Here is a 21,766-nt window from a genome sequence, read left to right on the forward strand (position 1 = left end):
CACGATCAAATATCCCCTGACAGACCATGGTGATTTGGGTTAGTGGTCTTTCTCCCCCATCTTTGGGAGTAACAGTTGTTTCTGAAGTAAGTCTCTGATGGGATCTTGGTCTTTATATTGTTATAAACATGTTACCTCATCTTGTTAACGTTAGTGCTTGGCAACTGCTTTCTTGGTTCAAGGACATTTGGATTCTTTCCCTTATTCCAGGATCATGAAGAATGACCATGAACATTTCCACAAATAACTAACTTCCCTGCGATATTCAATCGTTTTTCTGAGATGCATGATTAATGCATACAACTTATGTAAAGAAAGGGCTGAGGTTGCAGGAGCAGTACATTGCAAATAGATTGTGCTATTGTCATAGCATGCTAAGTGTTACATTAGAGGAAAGAAATTCCCATATTATATATTTTGAATTTTTTGTTGTGTTGTGTTTTGTTTTGTTTTTCGAGACAGGGTTTTGGAGCCTGTCCTGGAACTAGCTCTGTTGACCAGGCTGGCCTAGATCTCACAGAGATCTGCCTGCCTCTGCCTCCCCCAAGTGCTGGGATTCAAGGTATATGCCACCAACACCTGGCTTATATTTTAAATTTCTAATTCTGGTTGTTAATTACATTCAGTTTCATTGCTGTTTTTCTCAAATGCCAATCAACCAAAGAGTTGATAATATGTTTTTCCTATTTCAGCCTGTAAATTGGCAGTTTGAGTCTTTGACTGAATTGTTGGGTACTTCTGGCTCTTTCTATACTTTCCTGTTGTACTTTAATATTTGTAGTATTATTAGATAATCTTGTCATCTAGCTACTTAGTACAGTTACTTCATATTTGATTTCATTTTTAAAGTGACCTTTGCCTACTTGTCGATTATTTTTCCCAACGCCACTCAAGTTGTGAGTGGCTTGAAACTTTATTCTCTACAGTGAAGCCTTAAGTGGAAGTCTTAAAGTAGCTATTAAAGAAGGCCCTTTGCTCTAGGCTAGTTTTTCTAGAATTTTCATGGATGTTGTATATGGGGACACTAAATGAAAGAACTTCCATAGCTTTTTTTTTTTTTTTCTTTGAACCACTTGAAAACCAGTTATGAATGTCTTATACTGTCTCTTAAACATTTCAGGTATATTCCTAAGGAAAGAGAGGTTCTCCTACTATAATGCAGTCAGGACTGTGATACTGTCATCCACTGAGCAGCATTCAGCGATGCGTCTGAGTCATCTCCACTGGCATTCTGCATGGCATGCAGTAGCCTTTGCTGCACCTTGTGCCATACCTCTGGATTCCCCATACGCCAGACACACAACACACTCTTTTTCTTTTCTGTAGACATCTTAACAGATGATAGAACAGTGCATTTGGTCTGTAGTATTTCTTTAAGTGCCTCTGGTCATTCTTCAAGATTAGGTTTAGGTTTGTACCGTCACAGGTTACAGTGTGGCAGGTGGTGGGGACCGCCCTTTTGTCCAGTCACCGGTACTATTAACTTTGATTTCCGTTAATGTGGACCGTCAGATTTCCCGTTAGAGTTAGCTTTTCTCTGTATACTTTGTAACTTGAAAGTTTGTAATTATTCCTTTGCTGAGTAAATGTTCACCCAGTAGTTTTAAGTGTCCCTGAAGGTTCCCAACTGAGTTAGCAGTCAGCTATTTTGAAGTAATAATTCAGGAGACCTACATTATTCTGGGGACCAAGCTTGTTTCCCATCTTTACATATTCTATCCTTTATCTCATAGTGTTGTTTCACATTTGGCGGGACTGTGATTTAAGACATAAACTGTGTCTTAAGGTGTGTGGTGGGAGTGTTCGTAGATCACTGGACACTTGGTAGTAGAGCCCTGTTGTGGTGTTTGGGTGATGAGATTTACCAGACAGACCCCATGGACTGTGAAGACAGGGGAAGGAAATGAGTCAAACCAGCTCAACCTAGGATCTTCTGCGACAGACTGGAGAATCACATGGTTTCCTTTTCGATGACTGGATCTTAGGACTCTTGGATGTATGTACTGGTTTACTGTACAGGCTGGGAAACACACATCTCCTGCACATCCCTGGGGTTCTCCTCAGACTTACGCCACAAACACATTGTTCTGTTTGTTGCTGAGATGTCATCCAAGGAGATGAAGATAGGATGGAAACTTAACTCAGTAAGACTGTTTGGGAAATTACGTAGAATTTGAGGTGTAGGAATATGAGCGTGGAGTAAGGACTGTCTGATGTGTGGCATCTTTGTTACAAAAGAGAGGCATTTTTATTGTCTTTCAAATTCTACTCACTCCTCTTTCTTTTAAAAAACTAAAGTATTTTGCCTTTTTTTTTACAATTTCTATTGTTCCTAGTGTAATAATTCTGATTTTTTTCCTGCCCTCTAGCACCAGCAGACATTTTTGAATCAGCTGAGAGAAATAACTGGGATTAATGATACTCAGATACTGCAGCAAGCCCTGAAGGTATGGCCCTTGGTTATAGTTTAAATTTATGGTATATTTTTGTCTCCGTTGTGTACTGTGTTTAAAAGCTGAGTCTCTTAATTAAACTGTACGATACTAGTAGAGGTAGAGGAAAGCACTCTGTTACAAAGGAAAAATCTCATTTCATGGACTGCAATTCTAAGCATGTAAAAAACTTCAGGGATTTGATGTTTCATGGTAACTAGGGATGATGTATAACCTCTCTGTGTTGGATATTTTTCTTGCAAAATAGTAGGACATGACCCCAGTGTTGGTGAATAAGTTGTCCAGCTGTGTGCTTTAGCATCTAAATGGGGCTCAGTGGGTGGGTTTGAATAAGAGGTGAAGGAGGATCTCACAGTAGAGTCAGTAGAGATAAGGCTAACCTCATTACTAGCATTCAATTAATCATGCCTTAAGGACATTTAACCTCAAATTTCAGTATATGTGCGACAAATCCAATGTGTCATTTCGGTTGCATCCTAGATACAGCCTCATTTTCCCACAGAGGTGCCGAGATGAGTCAAATCCCCTGGATAGTGCTCAGTGAGAGTGATCAAACAAATGAAGTATTTGCTAGAAACAGACCTGTGTTTAGAGCATATTTGTATATAACATTTTTATCACTGTAATCACTCATAGCCCCTGAGCTCTTGTCACTTTACTATGGGGAAAAAAGTAAAAATGATCCCTGATTCTGAGCCAGAGGGTCTTTATTTCCAAAGACAGGTTACTTCTTTCTTTTGGACGATTGAAATAAAAATCACCAATGACAGTGATAACCGGAGAGTAGGACCAGGCAGTCTTGAGTTCTTTATGTGGGTTTGTTCATTTATTCTCCCAGTACCAAGAGATAAATTCTTCCATTTCCCCCTGTGAGGACGAGGAAATGGAGATGTTAAGTAACCCACCCCAAATCCCACACAGCAGTGTGGGGGAATGGAATGGACGCCACAGCTGTCCACCAGTGCCTGAATAAGGCTGTGGCCACGGCTTCACTGGGTGGGAGCTTTGCTTTGTGTCACTTGCCAGAAGGAAACTGGCAAAACAGTGTTAATCCAGAGCCGTGCGTGCTGCTGTTAGAGGAAGTGAGCGTGCAGGCCCAGTTCTTAGGAGCCTGACATTTGCATGGTTGCCAGGCTTTCTTTCTTTCTGATAAATACATGACTAACCCATTCCAGGTCTATTTTCAGAAAGTGCCTTTCCCAGGAGATCACAGATGATGAGTCTGTAGCCCATCTCTTTTCTATTGGAAATTTGAGGGAACCCCCTCCACTTTTTAAATTTGAGCAATATAGATTAAATCAAGTCTTGTCTACATGCCTATGCTGTAAGAGGTTTTTCTTCTTCACAAACTTTCCTTTCAATTTGAGTGTTAGAGTCAATAGGATACTTAAATCCTAACCGATGGCCTCTATGATACTCTTAGCAACATACCACAAGCCCTGTGCGTTGGGAACCATGCTCACTGATTTCATGATCTTTAATTTGTTGTGAGTGGCCAAATACCCAATAAAAACCACTTGGGAGGGCGGGAGAGATGGCCCAGTGATAAGAGCACTTGCTGCTCTTGCAGAGGACTGGATTTTGGTTTGTGGCACCCACATCAGTTGGCCTACAAGCACTTGTAACTTCATCTCTAGTGGATCTACCCCCCTCTCTGGTGTCCACAGACACTGTGCTCATGTATGCATTCACACACATACATATGACACACACACACACACACACACACACACACACACAGTTTCAAAAGGAGGAAGAATTTGTCTTGGCTCATGGTGGGGAGGTCATGGCGGCCGGAGCTTGAGGCTGCACACTCAGACCTTGGCAGAACAGGCAGCAGTGGCACTGTGTTATGCATAAGTCCCTCTCTGTGGGAGGTCACCTTTCTCAGCCAGCCTAGCTGCCGAGAAATTTAAACAACGCCTCAAACCATTGCCATGAGTTTGCCACTAGTATTCAAACACAGGAGCCTGTGAAGAGCGTTTTATATCTAAATCATAACACGAATCTGTACTGAGCCTGACAAACTAAATAACCACCAAGCTGTAAAATCCTCATCGTGTGGGTTCTCCTTATGTGAAGCAGGGCCTTCAAAGCACTTAGCACGTTTCTAGACACCTAGTAAGTGCTTTGTCAATGTTAGCTGTCATTACGGCAGTTCATTTTGTGATAGTGTACTTATCTAACAGTGGTCTATTGTAAACTTGTATCTTGGATGAGTCACTTAAGAGACTCATAATAGGCACAAAGGAAGCGCACTTGAAAGCACGTTGCTTTCCCAGCTACCTTCTCCCTAACTCTTTGCCAGAATGAGATTTGGGCAGGTTTTAGTTCTGCTCTCTTTTGGTTGTTGGTTAGTTTGCAGTTATCTTGATCTCTGTGTCATGTCTTCCCTTTACAATATTAGCAGTGACATCAGGCTCGGCTGCTACTGTTCCCTTTTTTAATGTATAGCCAGTGCAAGCTTTCATAAAGTGAACATCACTATGGTGTCCACAATACTCTCCCGGCTTTCTGCTTAAACTGCCAGGCCTTCTGCATCCTGGCTGCTTCTATGGAGACGGCATGGTTAACATCCCAGGTTGCTGTGCTGTCTCAGTTAGTGTCCTGAGCTCATATTACATTTTGCTTATCATTAGCTTCTTGGAGAATCTAAACATAAAACTGAGCAAGCCGCCTTTCACTGCTTTGCTGCTGTGCATTGCTGCTAAATGAACTTTAGTGTATTTTGGTTAGTTGTGCTTTTGATGAGCACTGTGTGTGTGTGTGTGTGTGTGTCTGTGTGTCTGTGTGTGTGTATGTGTGTGTAGTTGTCATCTCAATGGCAGTAGTTCTCTGTGCTTCTCCACACTGTCAAGCTCTAATATTTCAGCTGACCTAAGAAATCTTGACATTTTGTTTAAGTTTTTTCTGGATGTGCATCCAGTACCCATGTTAAAGAAGCTTTATTTCAAGTATTCACTTTTCCCTCTTAAGGCAAAACCCAGAAAATAAACTCCTTGATTACTCATTTGTCTAAAATTAGAAGTTCATGACTGGCTACTTCTAAATGGATAAGAAAGTAATAGGAAACTAAGAAAATAATTGATTTAGCATTGTAATAGAAGTTTTAATAATGAATATCAAATAATGTTTATAGTTTTATGAAATGATTATTGAGATAGAGTTTTTGGGTAGTGTTTTACTATCTAGTTAGAGTTGCATTAAAATAAGTTCAAGTCAAAATGACTTTTGCTACAAAAGATTATGGATAAAAGTACATACATTTTTTTGTGATTGGATGTCATTACTCCTAAATCATTGGATGTTCCCTTCTTTATATTTGAAGGATAGCAATGGAAACTTGGAGTTAGCAGTGGCTTTCCTCACTGCCAAGAATGCCAAGACCCCCACACAGGAAGAGACGGGCTATTACCAGACAGCTCTTCCAGGCAACGATAGATATATCAGTGTGGGAAGCCAAGCAGATGCAAGTAAGTTTTTCCTAATGTTTTATAACATTGATTGAATTACTTTTACTCCTTAAGCAGAGATGAAGCATACACAAAAATTAATGACTATAAATTTTTATTAGTAACATATGTGCTAGGTTAAAGGGAAACAACTTTATTTGTTATATATCCTTTTATGGGTATCATATAGAATACATGGCTTTGAACTATAAAACAACTATGTGAATTATATTCACGAAAAGTCTAGGATTTTAAGTGGACAGTTATTTGTCAACTTTCAGTAGAAGCTGAGTATTGCTTTGGGGGGGTGTAAGTTTGTAAGTTTACTGTATTATAAAACTTCCTTCCCTCACTCCACATTGGAAATGAGATTGGAAGAAAAGGTTTTCATGTAATCAAAATCCTCCGTAATCTAAAATGTTTTGAAGATACCATGTACTCTCATTTGTACCTTAAGTGAAGATATATAAGAGACTTACACTCTCACTTGCACCCTTAAGTCAGAATACATGAGAGACTCGGCCAAGGCCCTAGCTTGACCTTTCGTGAATATTCTCATGTAGCACTTAGAATTTTTCACTGTATACTAATATCTCCAATATGTTACCATGGTTTAATAACTGTGATACAGGAGATATTATTAAAGTGTTTACTTGGCCATGGTTTTCGTCTTAAGTACCCCAAAATACCAACCTAGTATATATAAAACGTGTTACAGATCCGAGACATAAGATCGCTAACATGTTTGAGGAGCATGTGTGGTTTCAATCTGAGACTGAGAAAATTAGGAAATGGTAGGGGAAGCCGTGTCCCTTTCGGCTGCTTGCACGAGGGGGACCTTCTTGCTTACGCCAAGGGCAGGACGAACTGAGGCTTTGCCCAGTCTGCACCTCAGCTTCTCCTGTTTTCTCCCTTTCCTTTCTTTACACGCTGGCAACAATACAGAAGGAGTTGAAGTTCACAACAGCTCGTGCCACTTACCCCTCAGCTCTTCACTTAGTGTTCTTTTGGTCAGGAAGGGTTTCCAACCCTTTCCTCTCTAGTCTAAGTTATTTTGGTCTTTAGAGTTAGCGGCTGCCTGCGTGCTGGAAACCGTTTTCCCTGTCCTCTTGCTTGGAACAAGTTTTAGCAGCACCCAGAGTGTGCTGCTGCTAAAGACTGCCATTTGGAAATCATTGATGCCACTAGATTTTGCATAGAAAAATCTTCTTCAGGACTAATGAAAGGGGATTAAAAAAAACAGTCGAGAAATGTTTTGATGTTGGAAGAAGCTGGGAGAACGTGAAGGGGTCTAAGTATAGGAAGGGAGTGTGTTTGAGAATAACATCCATTTCTGTGGTGGAAAAAGGAACTAATTACATAGTTTTTTTGTTTTTTTGTTTTTTTTTAAGAAAAATAAAACAAAAGGAAGACAGCAATGTATAGTTTTTACTGACGCCAAATAGAGACACGAATTGGTAAATCGTTCAGTTTTGTGCTCTAGTTGGAGAGGTACGATTTTAGAAGGACTCTTGTGAGTTCTTACTGTTAATGCTACACTAGTATAGGAAGATCAATGACCCGAGGCAGACTATGCTACTGGAAGGGTTATTTGCTGTGCACAAGGGGAAAATATTGCTTAATCCAGGTGTATCACCTGTTTAAGACTCTCAGTAAGGGCCAGGGAAAATGCTAGGGGGCACCAATGGCTGTCTGAGTAGGTTCCCTTAGGGAGAGCACAGCCCACATTCAGAAGGCAGATGTGTGTGTGTTGATAAGCACCCCTCCCCCAAGTATATCTATAGCTCTAGAAATACATAACTTTACTTTCCACCTGGAGTAAAGAGTTGGTAATTGAGGCTTTGGGTTGTATCTCAGCTGATTGTCATTTGAGAGCCTTGTTTGCTGCTCTGCTTTCATAACGTGCTATGCAAAGCTGCAGGCACACTGGGCATTGTGGTCATTACCCAGACTGGTGACCATTGAGACACAGCTCTGTTGAAATTTAATGGGGTGCTTGCATAGTGGCCCCCTTGGTCACACTGTGGTGTCATTACTTTTGGTAGCGATATTTGCATCCTGTTTCGGAAAGTTGTTGGAAGTATAACAGTTGTTAGGAAATAGTTTTGATTCAATAAACTTAGGCTGTGAAGTGAGTAAGCAAAGAGATACATATTCAGTAGATTATTGAGAAATACTTTTGACTGTTCAGTTATTGCTGAGAAATGAAGGCCTTTTGTGTAGTTTCAGTTTTTATGGATTGTAAGCTTGTGTGTGGAAGGAAATGTGCAAAATGGAAATTGTTGTGAAGGGGTGTGTAAGTAGGTGCAGACTTGCTCACCAAGCTGACTATAGCAGGAATAACTACAGAGTTCTCAGAGTGCGGAGTTTCTCGAGGGACTGCTGTGAAGGCAACGCCTCACTTTTGAGCCCTGACTTGATTCCATTGGAAGTGTTTGGTATTTGAAACTCTACAGTAGTGGAGTTTCAATATGACAAAGTTTTATTTTCAGTAAATTGTTACTTTCTTTTTTCTTTTCCTTAGCCAAAGCTTTAGGGTAAATAAAATCATGCTCCCTGCTTTCAGCGCTGGTAAAATTTTATTCTCTGAACTGAAAAATTCATATACTAAATATGTATGCCACTGCATTTATGTGAGCTGGCATGTAGCTATTTGTGCCTGAGTGTCTAAAAGTCCCCCTTGAGGCTGATGTTAAATTTTTATCATGTGTCTTCTGACCATCAAAGGCAATGGGGAGTTATGCCACTTAACTCAAAGAACATTTATATTTGTGCCCCTTCCTTTAATATTAAGGAAATAATTATTTTTTAATACTTTTAATAGTAAAGCCATCTCATATTTCTGGTTTTACTCAGTTATAATTTCAAGGAAACTTGTATTCAGAACTTCAGTTACTTTACTGAGTGTCCTTCCATAATATTCTCTACTGTAATTTAATACTGTGTTGTTTTCTGGGAAAAGGCTCAGATTATTTGCAATATAACTAACAAAAATTCTAGGCCTTTTCATGACTTGTATAATCCAGACCATGTTAGATAATAAATTTTTAAAAGAATGCCTTATGCTCCTAACTTAAGTTAGGGATGAAACTGAGATCTTTTCAGGAAAAAAAAAAATAATGACTGCTAGAGACTAGGGAGATGACCACACAACTATGGGAAGCCATATTTAAGTCCCCCAAACCCACATAGGATGCCTCTGTGTAACTCGGTGCTGTTGCAGACACAGACAAGAGGATCAGTGACCCTTGCTGGCTTCTAGGCTAGATGTAGATTTAATGATGGACCTGTCTCAAGGGAGCACTATGGGATGTGATTGGGCAGGATACTGACATGAGTCTCTTTCTACACAAACATCAGCCCCTACCACATATACAGCTAGATTGGACTAGATTGCAATGCATGGTATTGGCTTTCGTAACTGTAATTGAACCAGAGGAGAAACTGATGCTTTGGGGACTTGGCATACACTGTCTTAGCCAGCCTATACAAAGGGTTTTGGCCAATATGAAATATAATAGCAATATTTTTATACCATGACTATTAAATTGTTTTAAACTTTTTTAAAACAGGACAAAAACAGTATATGTCCACCAGAGCAAGATGCACTACAGTTGAGCAATCAAAATATGGATCAAAAGATAAGAGGGACTTGGGTAGGTAATCATAACATAGAAAGTAATACAGCATTATTAAGGGTTAGAGAAACTGGTATAATACAGTTACACGAGTACTAATTAAGTAGCAGGCTCCCCAGACATTCAAATTGCTGCAGGTGCCTAGCCTTCATACAAGCTGAATCACATTAAACACAGAAAACCCTTGAGGTTCTATCCTAGACTTCAGAGAGTGGTTAGAATGCTTGGCCAGAGTGACGTAAGCCCAGATGGTGATGGGTACAATGCATCCGTTCTGAAGTCTAAGGATTTTACCAATGGACTATTCCTCACATTTTTTAAAAGGTCATTTTAAGTAGAAAAAAAAATCAATTCAATGAAAGTTACAACTCTATCTAGAAATTTCTATTACATGAAACTATTTTGTTCATTCACCAGCAGCCAAAGTTAGGCTGAGAAGTAGGTTAGAATGTGTGGGGAAGTGCATCCCATTCCATGCTGGAAGGTGCTTCAAGCCCATTAGGCATCTCCCAATAGATGTGGACTAGGGAACTTTTCACTGTATGACTTTGAAAGTTTGCTTCATTCTTTTTCAAGTGGAGCTTTTATTTCCTTGGCTCGTGCTATACTCAAGGTCTGTTTCGGTTTCTGTGCTGAGAATTTCCTGACTTTTAGGAGAGAATGCTAGCCATAGGCTATCACGGCCTTGTAGTTGTTGATTGACATGGAATATTAGTTTTTTCACTGTCCAAGTTGAAAGACACAGAAAGCAAGTGAGAATTATTGAATGACTCCCCATTTTCTTTTCTCTTTCATTTTCTTCCTTATGGATGCTACCATTATGAATTTAGTATGCTATTAAAATCAGATGTGTATTTGGAACAGTTAAGCTGTTCAGTATAGTTACCAGGAATCAACATTAAAGTGAAATAATGTTGAAATTTATGATATTTCATATTGTTACAGTACAGTTTTAGCAACTGTACTCAGTTTTAGCAACTGTACTCAGCAGTCACAAAAGCACCATTGTCCAGAATCCAGCGGTAGAGAAGGTGGAGTAATGAACAAAGAAAGGGGTCAAGACCATGCTGGGGAAACTCGCAGAAACAACTGACCTGAGCAAGTAGGAGCTCACCGACCGACCCCAGACTGACAGCTGGGGAACCTGTATAAGACTGAACTAGGCCCCTAACATGGGTGTCAGTTGGGGACATGGGCAGTCTATGGGGTCTGGCAATGGAACCAGTATTCCTAGTGCACAGACTTTGGAAGCCCATTCCCTGTGGAGGGATACAGTGTCAGCTTAGATCCATGGGGAGCCTAGGCCCTGTCCCAAGTGACTTGACAGACTCAGATGATTCCCCATGGGAGGCCTCACCCTTCCTAGGGAGTGGGATGGGGGGGGGGATGCTGGGGGAAGTGGGAGGGTGGGAAAGAGAAGGAACTGGGATTGCTATGTAAAATAAGATTGTTCCTAATTTAAACCAAAAAATAATTAAAAAGGAAAAAGCACAATTTTAGGATTGTGTGAAAACTAATAAAGCAGAGTAGGGGACTCGGAAAGTGGAGCAGGCTTTACGTAGGTGTGCCTGTTTCTATTGACGTATGTAAAGTGTAGTGCCTTCTCTGTCCTCTTCGTGGAAATCAGGGACATATACTCACACCTTACTGTTGTCACTATACGTAGCCCACTTTTTAAATTTATGTTTCATATTTGGTTATTAGAGTTCAGGTTTTTTGGCACGTAAATATTGATTTTTTTTCAATGCTCTTATGGTCCTTCATAAGCCATTGAGAGATGCAGTCCGTTTTTGCTTAAGGAGGACAGAGAGTGACGAATACTAATCCTGAGTTCTCAGGAAGTTCAACAAGAATGAAGTGTTGGGCCAGGATGGTGCCGTGGGTGTGGCTGTGGTTGGGCACAGGGATTACTGTTTCAGGTCCTGTCCTCAGAGAATGCTTTTTGGCTGAGGTCACATTTGAACAAACCCGGAGGGCAAGTGTGGAAGGCATCACAGGGTTGTGTGAGAGAGGCTGGATGGCGTTTGGCCCAGGAGACCACAGGGAGACTGGAAGTCCTTGAGGCTGACTTGTGAGATGCTGTGGTGTTCTCCCTTCACATCTGCAATTCCTAGTTCCCCTCCTTCGGTTCCTGGGTTGCTTTTCTCTTACAGCAAGCCATGCACTGCACAGTTACTAGTTTGCACTCCAACTTGTTGCTTCAACTCCACACTGTCCTGGCAAGTATTCTTCCTCCACTTCCTTCAAATTCCTTTCTTTTCCCGCTCAGTACTGGGGAGTAAACCCACGACTGTAGCTCTTGTAAGGCAAACCCTCTACCACTGAGTGTATCACCCAAGTCTCTTCTTGGTGTTCATATTTTATCTTTCACCTCTCCATGTGAAGTTCTTCCTGCTTTTGACTTACATCTATGAGTCTTTATTGGTGGCAAATATAAAATTAGTTTATTAAACTCAACACAACATTCCCTTGCACTTAGCAAGAAATAATGAAAGAACTTCATTTCATCCTTTCAAAGTAAAATCTTTACATTGTCATTCAACTAGATTTTGAGCTAAATGATGCATTAAAAAAAAAATCACTTTTTTCCCCCCATGGAGAAGTGAGTTATAAGCCATGCAAACACTGTAAAAACCAAGAGGATACATGCATTTGTGAGTTAGAGAAACGTTTGCTAGTATTTCTTGGAGAGCTAGCATTTATCATGATGAGTATCATGTGCTCTATTTCTGACCTTATATGAAATTATTTTAGTTTAGGCAGTCTTTAAAATATGGATAGCTGCTTAGATGCCCATGCAATTTCCTCATGTGGTATTCAAGCAGCGTGTCTACCTAGTGTTTTTGTATTCTCACCCTGATACTACAGGGAAAGTAGGTAGCAAAGAGGTTTTCAGTGTTTTCCTAAAGTCTTCCCATGGTGCAGATATGAGCATACAGTGTGCTGGTATGTGGATGGAATTTCTACCAAGGCTATTTTGATTTTAAATTTACTTCGGCAGTTACCAATCATTTACAGCTAGATTCTTGCCTCCTTTTAATGAACATGCAGAAAATGCTAGTTTTCATTATACAACTGATAACTCTATGCACCTAATGTATTTGTTGTTTTATCCGTCTCTGAAAAAGAAATTCAACGAGGCAGGCTCAAGGCTGGAATTTTCAGCTGGTCTTTAGTATATGCCAGATTACCAAAGAAGTAGATTATAATGCCAGTGAAGAAAGGGATTTGTTCACAAGAGCGAGAGCAAGCAGGCAAAAAGAGCAAGCTTCCTGAATGTAGATTCCCACCAGAAGGTGTAGTTCAGGATAAAGGTGGGTCTTCCTGTTTGAAAATATCCGGATTAAAAGTGGGGCTTCCCATTTCAAATGTTTTAATTAAGAACAAAAAATTCTCACAGGTGTACCTAGCCACTTTGGCTTTAGTTAATTCCAGATGTAGTGAAGTTGACAACTAACAACAGCCATCAGAAGGAGAATTACAAAAAATAAATTCACATTACCTGTTACTAAAATTACATTTTACTTACTAATTCATTAAGTAGAATGATACTGAGAGTCTAAATAATTCGGTATGAGTCGGTCATAAAAGTCTTCTCTGGTGATGGCCACATTGTTGTCACACTGTGGGGGAAGAAAAGCATCTTGATGGCGTAATGAGAACACAATGAAGCAAATGTAATTGCAATAGCTGTACCAGCAAGGAGGCCTTTCCTGTGCTGGGAGAAAGTGTCAAACACGGACTGACTGTATCTGATCTCAGCTGACCTCTTCCATCAGTAAAATGTGCTCTTGCCCAATACCCATGCCCCAGTTCCCATCTGCATTGCAGTTGTAGCTATCTGTCTACCTCCCAGAGGATTAGAGACGTGAAGACAGGCACGCGGGAACAACTGAGTGTGGTCCTTTCTAGCCACATGCAGTTCTAGCCTTTTGTTCCAGTGCAAGGAGCAAGTGTCTTTTATTTGCATTGCTGTCAGGGCAAGACAGATGATATGAACTGTGTGTCTAGACAAGGATCAGAAAGCAGGACTTACTGGGTTGGGCTACAGTGCGGAGGACAAGTCTGTCCGTCCAGAGCTGTGCTCTGCTGGCATGTCCTGGCCTTATCACGGAGATGATTGGCACACAGGGTTTTGTAGCAATCTTAGTCTCCTGTTGGTCAAGTGACTGATTTATCTTTTTCAACTGGATTGTAAAAACCAATTTACAGGAGTCCCAGTCCTATCCAGCCCAAAGTCTTGTAGAACATGTTTGCATTTAATAACGTGGCACACTTTTGATTTCAGGACTCCTTTAAACTCATAAATTTATGATGGACTTCCAAGAGCTATTTGTTAATATGAAGTAGAAGAATTTCTGAGTAAGAACTTAAAATTCAGACAAGCTTAGAATAATAATTCTTCTAAAATAGCCACTTATTCTGTTGATATAAACATTTTTGTACAGAATATTTTTCTGAAACAAACTAGTAAAAGGGTACTCCGCTGCAGGTGTCTTGTCTCTGTGGTGTTGTAGAATAGGTGGGTCTCAGATCTGTTGGGGGATTTGCCTTCTGTTGGAATAAGTTTCTTTGGTTCTATTTTGTGAAGAAAACAGCTTCTTGAGCTGTTCATTTAGGAAAGGGGGAGTGTTTTAATTGTATATTCAAATAATAATGAATATTTTTGTTGAATACACCAGAATTCAGTGGTTCTTAGTCCCCGAAGGGTGAGTTGCAATTCGGTTCCTCAGTCACACTGGTGTGAGGGCTGATTGGTGATTATCAATTGCCTTTCAAATGATGCTCTTGTATATTAAAATCTACCATTGTCTTGCTATTTGAATGGATCTGTTGCCCTTACATGATTCTGTGAAATTACATTGATAATTACATTTTATCTATATTATAAAAGAATACTATGCTAAAATATCAAATTTGTTAGCTGCAGATGAACTGGTTTTACCAGAAAAGTCTTTCTTTACATTCTGAAAAACTATCAAAATTAGAGTAGTTGGAACATTTTATTTTTATTTTTTTCAAAATTCTGAGCTTGGATGAAAATTTCCTGTCAGTCACTAACAATAGTTGCTCTGCAATGACTGATAAAATTGAAGTTTAGGTATTCATACTTTGTAGTATGTCATTGGTTCTTACAACCAAAAAATGATGTTCTATGAAAAATACTAACTTTGCAACTCCAGAGTTGGACAAGCACTTATAACATGCTTTGTCACATACAAAGTGTGTATTTTTAGTCATTAGCAATTTAAAAACCTTGCAAATCAATACTCAATGTTTAGTAAAATTACTTTCTTGATCAAAGTTATAATTCTTAAGAGAAACTGAATTTTTTAAAAAAAAAAAACAGTATTGTTTTTATTTCTAAGTAATAATAGGAATTCCAGTGTGGTACTGATGCCTCGACCCTCATCAGCAGTGCAAATATTAACCACAACAGCCAGATCATGTGTCCATATTATTGTGATTATATTCTTTACATACAGGAATTCTCATCTCTTTAAAGTATCTTTAGGGATAAATAAATCACTTAAAAAATAAAAACCACACACGTTGGGTTTTAAGAAATGAAAGACGTAGACCGGTAGCCTGTGTACCATTCTCTATTCTTATGCTATTATTCATATTTCCCAGCCCTGGGGGGGGGGATAGGTCAGAATTTACCACCCTTGCTTATTGTTTGCTTTTGTGTGAGCTCCAATCCATAGCTCATGGGAGAGTATAAGTGTACTTAATTGCTGTTTCTCGGGGAGTTTCTAGCCATCATATATGCTTGGTAATTTTAAAGAAGAGATTGAATCCAAAGGATCAAGCAGTTGAGGGACCTCATTGCAGGGAGCTGAGGGAGGGGTGGTGAGCTCAGTAACTGCAGATGACTGCAGGACTGAGCATCACAGTGCTTTAACCCCATTGCCACACAGCCTGTAGGGTGGATTTGATCAAGACTGTGCTGGGACTTTGGCTTAGGGCATAGAGACCTAGATGAGTAATCTCCACCTGGCTCCACGTAGAAACTGGGATGCTAATAGAGTGACTTTCTTGCAGCTGGACTTTGGATATTGGAGCATTACTCTAGAACAACATCTACATGTCCATTAAAGACGCTGGAAAAAGCAGAAGCAACAGGAATATGACTGTTCCTCTGCTTCTGCTTTCAAAGTCTCCTTTTAGTGGTGGTATTGACATGTTGCAAATCTTATTCATAATCTTCTTTTGCAAGCAAACATGGAAGTGAAAACACAATAGAAAGACGTGGGAATGGAAGGGGGGCTAATTGATCCTGAGCCTAGAACTTGGCTTTCTGCTTTTCTGTGATTTTTCTCAAATTGAAATCCCTTCCCTTCATCGTCCAGATTCTGTCTAAATTACTGAGACCGCTCTTGTTTTGTGATGCATTTCATACCACCTAGAACTAGCTTCTTTTCATTACCGAATCTGGACTGGGTAGCTCTACCCTCTTATAGCTCTACATTATAGTTCTCTCTTTTAGTTCATCCTTTATTATAGTGCCACCCTCCTTAGCTGTGTCTGGTATAGATATCTTGTAGCCAGTCTTATGAAACCTTATACTTGATGCCCTATGAAGTGTCCCATCATTTCAGCTACTGTATGTACTCTGATTGTGTACTGTATGTTTGGCCTATTTTCTGAGACGTGATTCTAGCAACATTTACTATGTTTTCAAGAGGTTTTATTGTACTTAAGGACATTAAAAAAAAACTTTCTATGGCATCTGTTTATAATATTTTAGTAGTTCTTGTGTGCCATATTGCAAAAAAAAATTTAGATAATTTAGAAGTAGACGTTTGCAATTATCAATGTTCATTACTATTCCCTCAATAAACATTTAATGCTATAATTTAGTGATTAAAATTAAGGTAGTTTTCCCCATTTTGTCCTGTTTTTCCTTATGTAATATTCAGATATTTATAAATTATGTGCAAACATGAATATAATTCCTTTTCTTTTTATTAGACTTTTTCCTATCTCTTAAATTATAATAATAGCATTCATAGCAACAACTTCTCTGTCAAGGAAATTGGGCAAGATACATTGCAGAACTGCATTGATCATCCTTTACACACACACACCTACCTACCTATCCTGTGGTCAGGCAGTATAATATATACACAATCAGAGAGCACCAATGTTGATGTTCGGTAGTGCTTATTTTGCTTCTTATTGATAAAGCATTTTCCCCGCAGGCTTTCTACTTATAGTTTTTAATAAGAGATTACGTAGTAAATTAAAAAAAAACAAGATTTTTCTTCTCTTTACTACTTTTGCTAGATTTTATAGAAGAAACTATTAAGTTACCAATGGTAGTTCATGGTAACTGTTTTTGGATTTTTAAAGATATGTATATGTATAAAACTTGACACTGGCTTTTGGTTTGTTCGTGTTTATTGGACATACAGTCTCTGTGAGGGGAATTCGCTTTCATTTGTTTGCCTTAGTTTTGAGAAAGCTAGTTTTGCTTTGCAGATGTCATTGATCTCACTGGAGATGACAAAGATGATCTTCAGAGAGCAATCGCTTTGAGTTTGGCAGAATCAAACAGGGCGTTCAGGGAGACTGGGATAACCGATGAAGAGCAAGCCATCAGCAGGTAAGAGCGTGTACATGGTATGAGAGTCAGCCCGTCTGTAACCCATCTATGCTCCAAAAGGAAAAGACAGATTTTAAGAACAGCAAGGAAGGCAAACTTAAGTCGAAAAAGTCACTGATGTGGCCCTGTTTCTTTTGCATTTTATGTAATCAAATTTCATTTAGTTCTGAACTTTTAAAATAGTTTTTAATTATGGAGCTCATAATTTTGTCACACTTATTTAATTTTTTTGTTTCCTTTTGAATCTACTGTTTAGTTCACCTTTAGCAATGTAGCAATGTATCACACAGGAGTAGTTTTTTTTTTTTTTTTTTTTTTTGTTTGTTTTGTTTTTTTGGTTTTTTTTTTTTTTGGTAATAAGCCAATGGTAAATGTATTTGACTTCATTGGACATATGGTATATAATGACTTTTGGGTAACGATACTTCTTAATGCCTTTGTGTGTGTACACATACATGGTCTTGTCTGTCTGCTTGTTGTGGAGGCTAAAGATTATAAAATAAAAAGTATACTTGTTGCAAATTTTATTTTTTCTAAATGCACATGTACTTTTGATGACTTCAGTTTATTTCATCATATTAATATGAAAATATCTAGAAGCTTATATCCCAGGTTAGTATCAGTAATTCTGTCATGTGTTTTCTTAATGTTTTGGTTGTGAACTTAGCTTTTCTTGAAAATTACTAAGTATTTGTTGGGTTTATTCTTAAGTTGCCACCTTACAAATGTATATTGTTGGATTATGATTCTTTTCTCCAGGTATACCTACACCTTCAGAGCCAGCTCCACTCTGTTGTCCAGGCATGGTGTGGGGGGTCACTCTCCCTAGTGCGGAGGCAGATGAGGGGCAGAGACAGCTCTGCTGCTCTTATGACCTCAGGGCCAGCTCTCCCTCCTGCCTCAGGCATTGATGGGAGGGGTATGGAGTTGGAGAGGCCACTGTCATGTTCTTAATGGCTTCTAATGGTCAGCATCATCATGCTTTACTTCCCAGAACATGGTGGAGCTGTGGAACAAATCCTTAAAGTTCACCCATTATATGATGTTGCTCAGTATGTTCTATAATACTATAAATCTTTTCAACACTGTATTTTCATTTCTTAAGAGTTCTTGAAGCCAGCATAGCGGAGAATAAAGCATGTTTGAAGAGAACACCAACAGAAGTTTGGAGGGATTCTCGAAACCCTTATGATAGAAAAAGACAAGACAAAGCTCCCGTTGGGCTCAAGAATGTCGGCAACACGTGCTGGTTTAGTGCTGTTATTCAGGTAAGGGTTGAGATTCAGCTCTTCATCAGTGGGCCTGAGGAGCAATGGTATGGGCTAGTGCTGTTTCTTGTATATTTTAGTAGATGTTCAGGCAGGGATTTCATATATGTGGACTAAAGTGGCCCAATTTCAGAACCTCCTAGCCCTTGTCTTTAGTTCCCAGTGTGACTTTTTTTGTCCTCTGTTCTTTGTTGTAGATGGGTGCTTGCTATATAGTCCAGGCTAATTTAGAACTTAGGATCTGCTACCTCAGATTCTGAGGGCCAGGATTATAGGTTTGAAATATCACTCTAATTAAACATTGTATTATCTTAAAACAGTCTCTTTTTAAAAACAATTTTAATTTTCAAACAAGCTCTTAATAGGTAGCCCGAGCTGGCCTCATTCCATTTATGTAAGATTAGTTTCTCTTGCTTTCTTGCCATTAGTAATTGCTACTATTTTATTGATTTCTGAAGAGATAGAAAGGAGATAATTTTGTGTGTATTTCTTTGAAAGTTTAGATAACAATTGTAACCAAGGTAGGGCATTAGAATTAACATTTTTGTGAATCAGATCAGATTTATTTATAAATAAGGAAAATATTTATAAAATATAGTATTACAGTCACAATTACAAATTAATTCTTTAAAGAGGCATTTTGTATGAGGCTGGTGTTGGTGTGCAAATATATCGCAGTACATATGTTAGAATGTTAAAATGAATAAATATTGATTAAATCAAGATCAACACGTTTTATTATGTTAGCTTTCTCCAAAATAGGAGATGTTTGTAAATACACATACCCACTATCTTCTCAACTAGGAATAAATTTTTGGTAATATATTTAGTGTGAGCTCTGATTTGTACTTCTTATGTAATAATGACAATTGTCAAAACTCTTTCACCTTGTTAGTATGAATAACAAAATTTCAAAATTTAAATTAAAAATGGTCTAAACATTTTGTATAGTTTAGTAAGAGTTAAAATGTAGCTTAATTGCTTACTGTTCCTAATAAGGACAAAAAAATCATTGGGCATATGAACCATTTGTTTTTATACGCAAAAAGACTATATTTTGTAGCTTTCTGAGTCTATGTTTTTATGATGGCATCAGCTTGTGTGCATAAGTATCTCATGCTTTTCATTTTCTGTCAGCTTGTTGTCATTTAAAAATTTTCTTTGAAGTTAGTATACATTTTAAGCCAAGGAGTCCCTTCTTGCTTGTGGCACCGGGGCCGCATAAGTAGATTTCCTTTGGTCTTCTGGACTTGACTTCTTCTTACATTGATAGACACTGCAAAGTAAGTAAGTCATTACTTGGGTTTTCTGATACATTAACAGTATAAGGCATATCCGGATTACTGAGAATATGTAGCCTTTCTTTGACAATAGACTTCATTTTAAGTGTTTTTATTCACTTATGTGCCCAAAGCAACAGATAACATATATTTGGTACTTTGTGAATCATGTGGGCATTGCAGTTGTGTCTTAGGATCATCCTTGTAGATTGTTTCTCTTCTCTTGTGTGTTAGTGAGATATATTTGTGGCATATTTTAGACACTTTAGACTATGAGGAACAGATGTGAAGCTGGGATACTAATGTTCCTGAGTGTGTCTACTGCCCTACTCCTAGCACTGTGTGGACAGTAACGCTCTCCTTCGTCAGGTACTTTTCATTGAGAAGTTCAAGAAGAGGAAGTCCCTCAACAGAGCCACTATTTCTTTCTTTTGTTTTTAATTATTTTTTAAATTTTATTTTATGTCTATTTAACATATCAATCCCAGTTCCCTCTCCGTCCCTCCCCTCCCTCTTTCCCTCTCTCCTACCCTCTCATGCCCCCTGACCACCCTCCCCTCCCATCTTCCTCCTTCCCCCCCCCCTCCACATGTAGGGTGATGCCCTCCAGTTGGGGTCATCTAAATCTGACAAGTCATGTGAAGTAGGGACTAGGACTTCTCTCCTGTCTCTAGGTTAAGGGAGTATCCCTCCATGGGGGATGTTCCTGCAAGGTCCTTTGGTGCACCAGGAATACATCCTGGTTCCACTGTCTGAGGTTCCTTAGACTGCTCAGGCCTTCTAGCTGAGACCCATATTCAGGGGGTCTGAGTCAGTCCCATGCTGTATTCCCAGCTATCAGTCTGGGGGCCCATTAGCTCTTCCTTGTTCAGGTCAACTGTCTCTATGTGTTTCTGAAGCCTGGTCTTGTCCTCTCTCTCTGCATCTGGTGGTGTGAATTATAGGATGGTTATCCTTTGTTCTGTGTCTAAAATCCATATATGAGTGAGTACATAACTTCTGTTCTTTTGTTTCTTTGTTAAGTTTCTTACTAGTGGTCCTTTCTAGCGGTGAGTGGGGTGTTGAAGTCTCCCACTATAAGTGTGTGAGGGTTTATGTGAGGTTTGAGTTTTAGTAGTGTTACTTTTACGAATGTGGGTGCCTTTGTATTTGGGGCATAGATGTTCAGAATTGAGACTTTGTGCTGATAGATTTCTCCTGTGATGAATACGAAATGACTGTCTTCATCTCTTTTGATTGATTTTTGGTTTGAAATCTAACTTGTTAGATATTAGGATAGCCACGCCTGCTTGCTTCTTGGGTCCATTTTATTGGAAGATTTCTTCCCAACCCTTTACCCTGAGGTAATGTCTGTCTTTGAAGCTTAGATGTGTTTCTTGTATGCAGCAGAAGGATGGATTCTGTCTTCGTATCCATTCTGTTAACCTGTGTCTTTTTATAGGAGAGTTAAGACCATTAATGTTGATGGAGAGTAAGGACCATTGATTGTTAATGCTTGTTTGTTTTAGATTTGTTGTTGGCAGTGGTATTGTGGATATATTTGCCCTGCTTTACCCTTGGGTTCTGGTGAAGTGGGATTATCTATTGCCTATGTCTTTGTGAGCAGAGCCAGTATTTCATATCTAGATAAATGCACTTCATTTCTTCTGACAATAGTCAGATACTCTCATTTGAAGTGATAACTTATGATTAACAGAGCCATAGAAACCCTATTTTATGTTAATAACTTCTTTTTACTATCTCAGATCAAATGTGATAAAGTAACCACCCACCAAACCTAAGTTCACTAGGTGACCAAGCTTATGTGTGTATATGCGTATGCATGTGTGTGTCCGTGTGCATGCGTGCGTGCCTGCATGCGTGAGTGGGTGCTCATGAGTGCGTGTGAATCTTTGTTTGTGTGATAGAAGCATACTGGAAAAATGTGACATATTCTTCCTTAAAGAAAGTAGTAATTTCATTAAGTTAAAATTCGTTATTCTATGATAGTAAATTTAGCTACTGAAGAACATTTGACTTCTCTAGCAGAAACCTAAGCACCCAGGACAAATAACCTTCCTGCTTTA

At 39.0% G+C, this 21,766-nt stretch overlaps 1 protein-coding gene across 4 annotated transcripts in view; it reads left to right on the forward strand.

Annotated features, from left to right (window-relative positions):
- Usp25 (ubiquitin specific peptidase 25) overlaps positions 1 to 21,766 on the forward strand; it is a 97,340-nt gene that overhangs the window by 19,353 nt on the left and 56,221 nt on the right. For 2 of the 4 annotated variants that reach the window (XM_051191770.1, XM_051191772.1), the window contains exons 2-6: positions 2,370 to 2,447; positions 5,782 to 5,926; positions 9,478 to 9,561; positions 17,029 to 17,152; positions 18,258 to 18,420. In XM_051191770.1, coding sequence (XP_051047727.1) covers positions 2,370 to 2,447; positions 5,782 to 5,926; positions 9,478 to 9,561; positions 17,029 to 17,152; positions 18,258 to 18,420 — 594 coding nt within the window. The remainder of the gene's footprint in view (positions 1 to 2,369; positions 2,448 to 5,781; positions 5,927 to 9,477; positions 9,562 to 17,028; positions 17,153 to 18,257; positions 18,421 to 21,766) is intronic. The other 2 variants (XM_051191771.1, XM_051191773.1) reach the window with 1 other exon arrangement.

The sequence above is a fragment of the Phodopus roborovskii genome, unplaced genomic scaffold (assembly GCF_943737965.1).
Source record: "Phodopus roborovskii unplaced genomic scaffold, PHOROB, whole genome shotgun sequence".
NCBI lineage: Eukaryota > Metazoa > Chordata > Mammalia > Rodentia > Cricetidae > Phodopus > Phodopus roborovskii.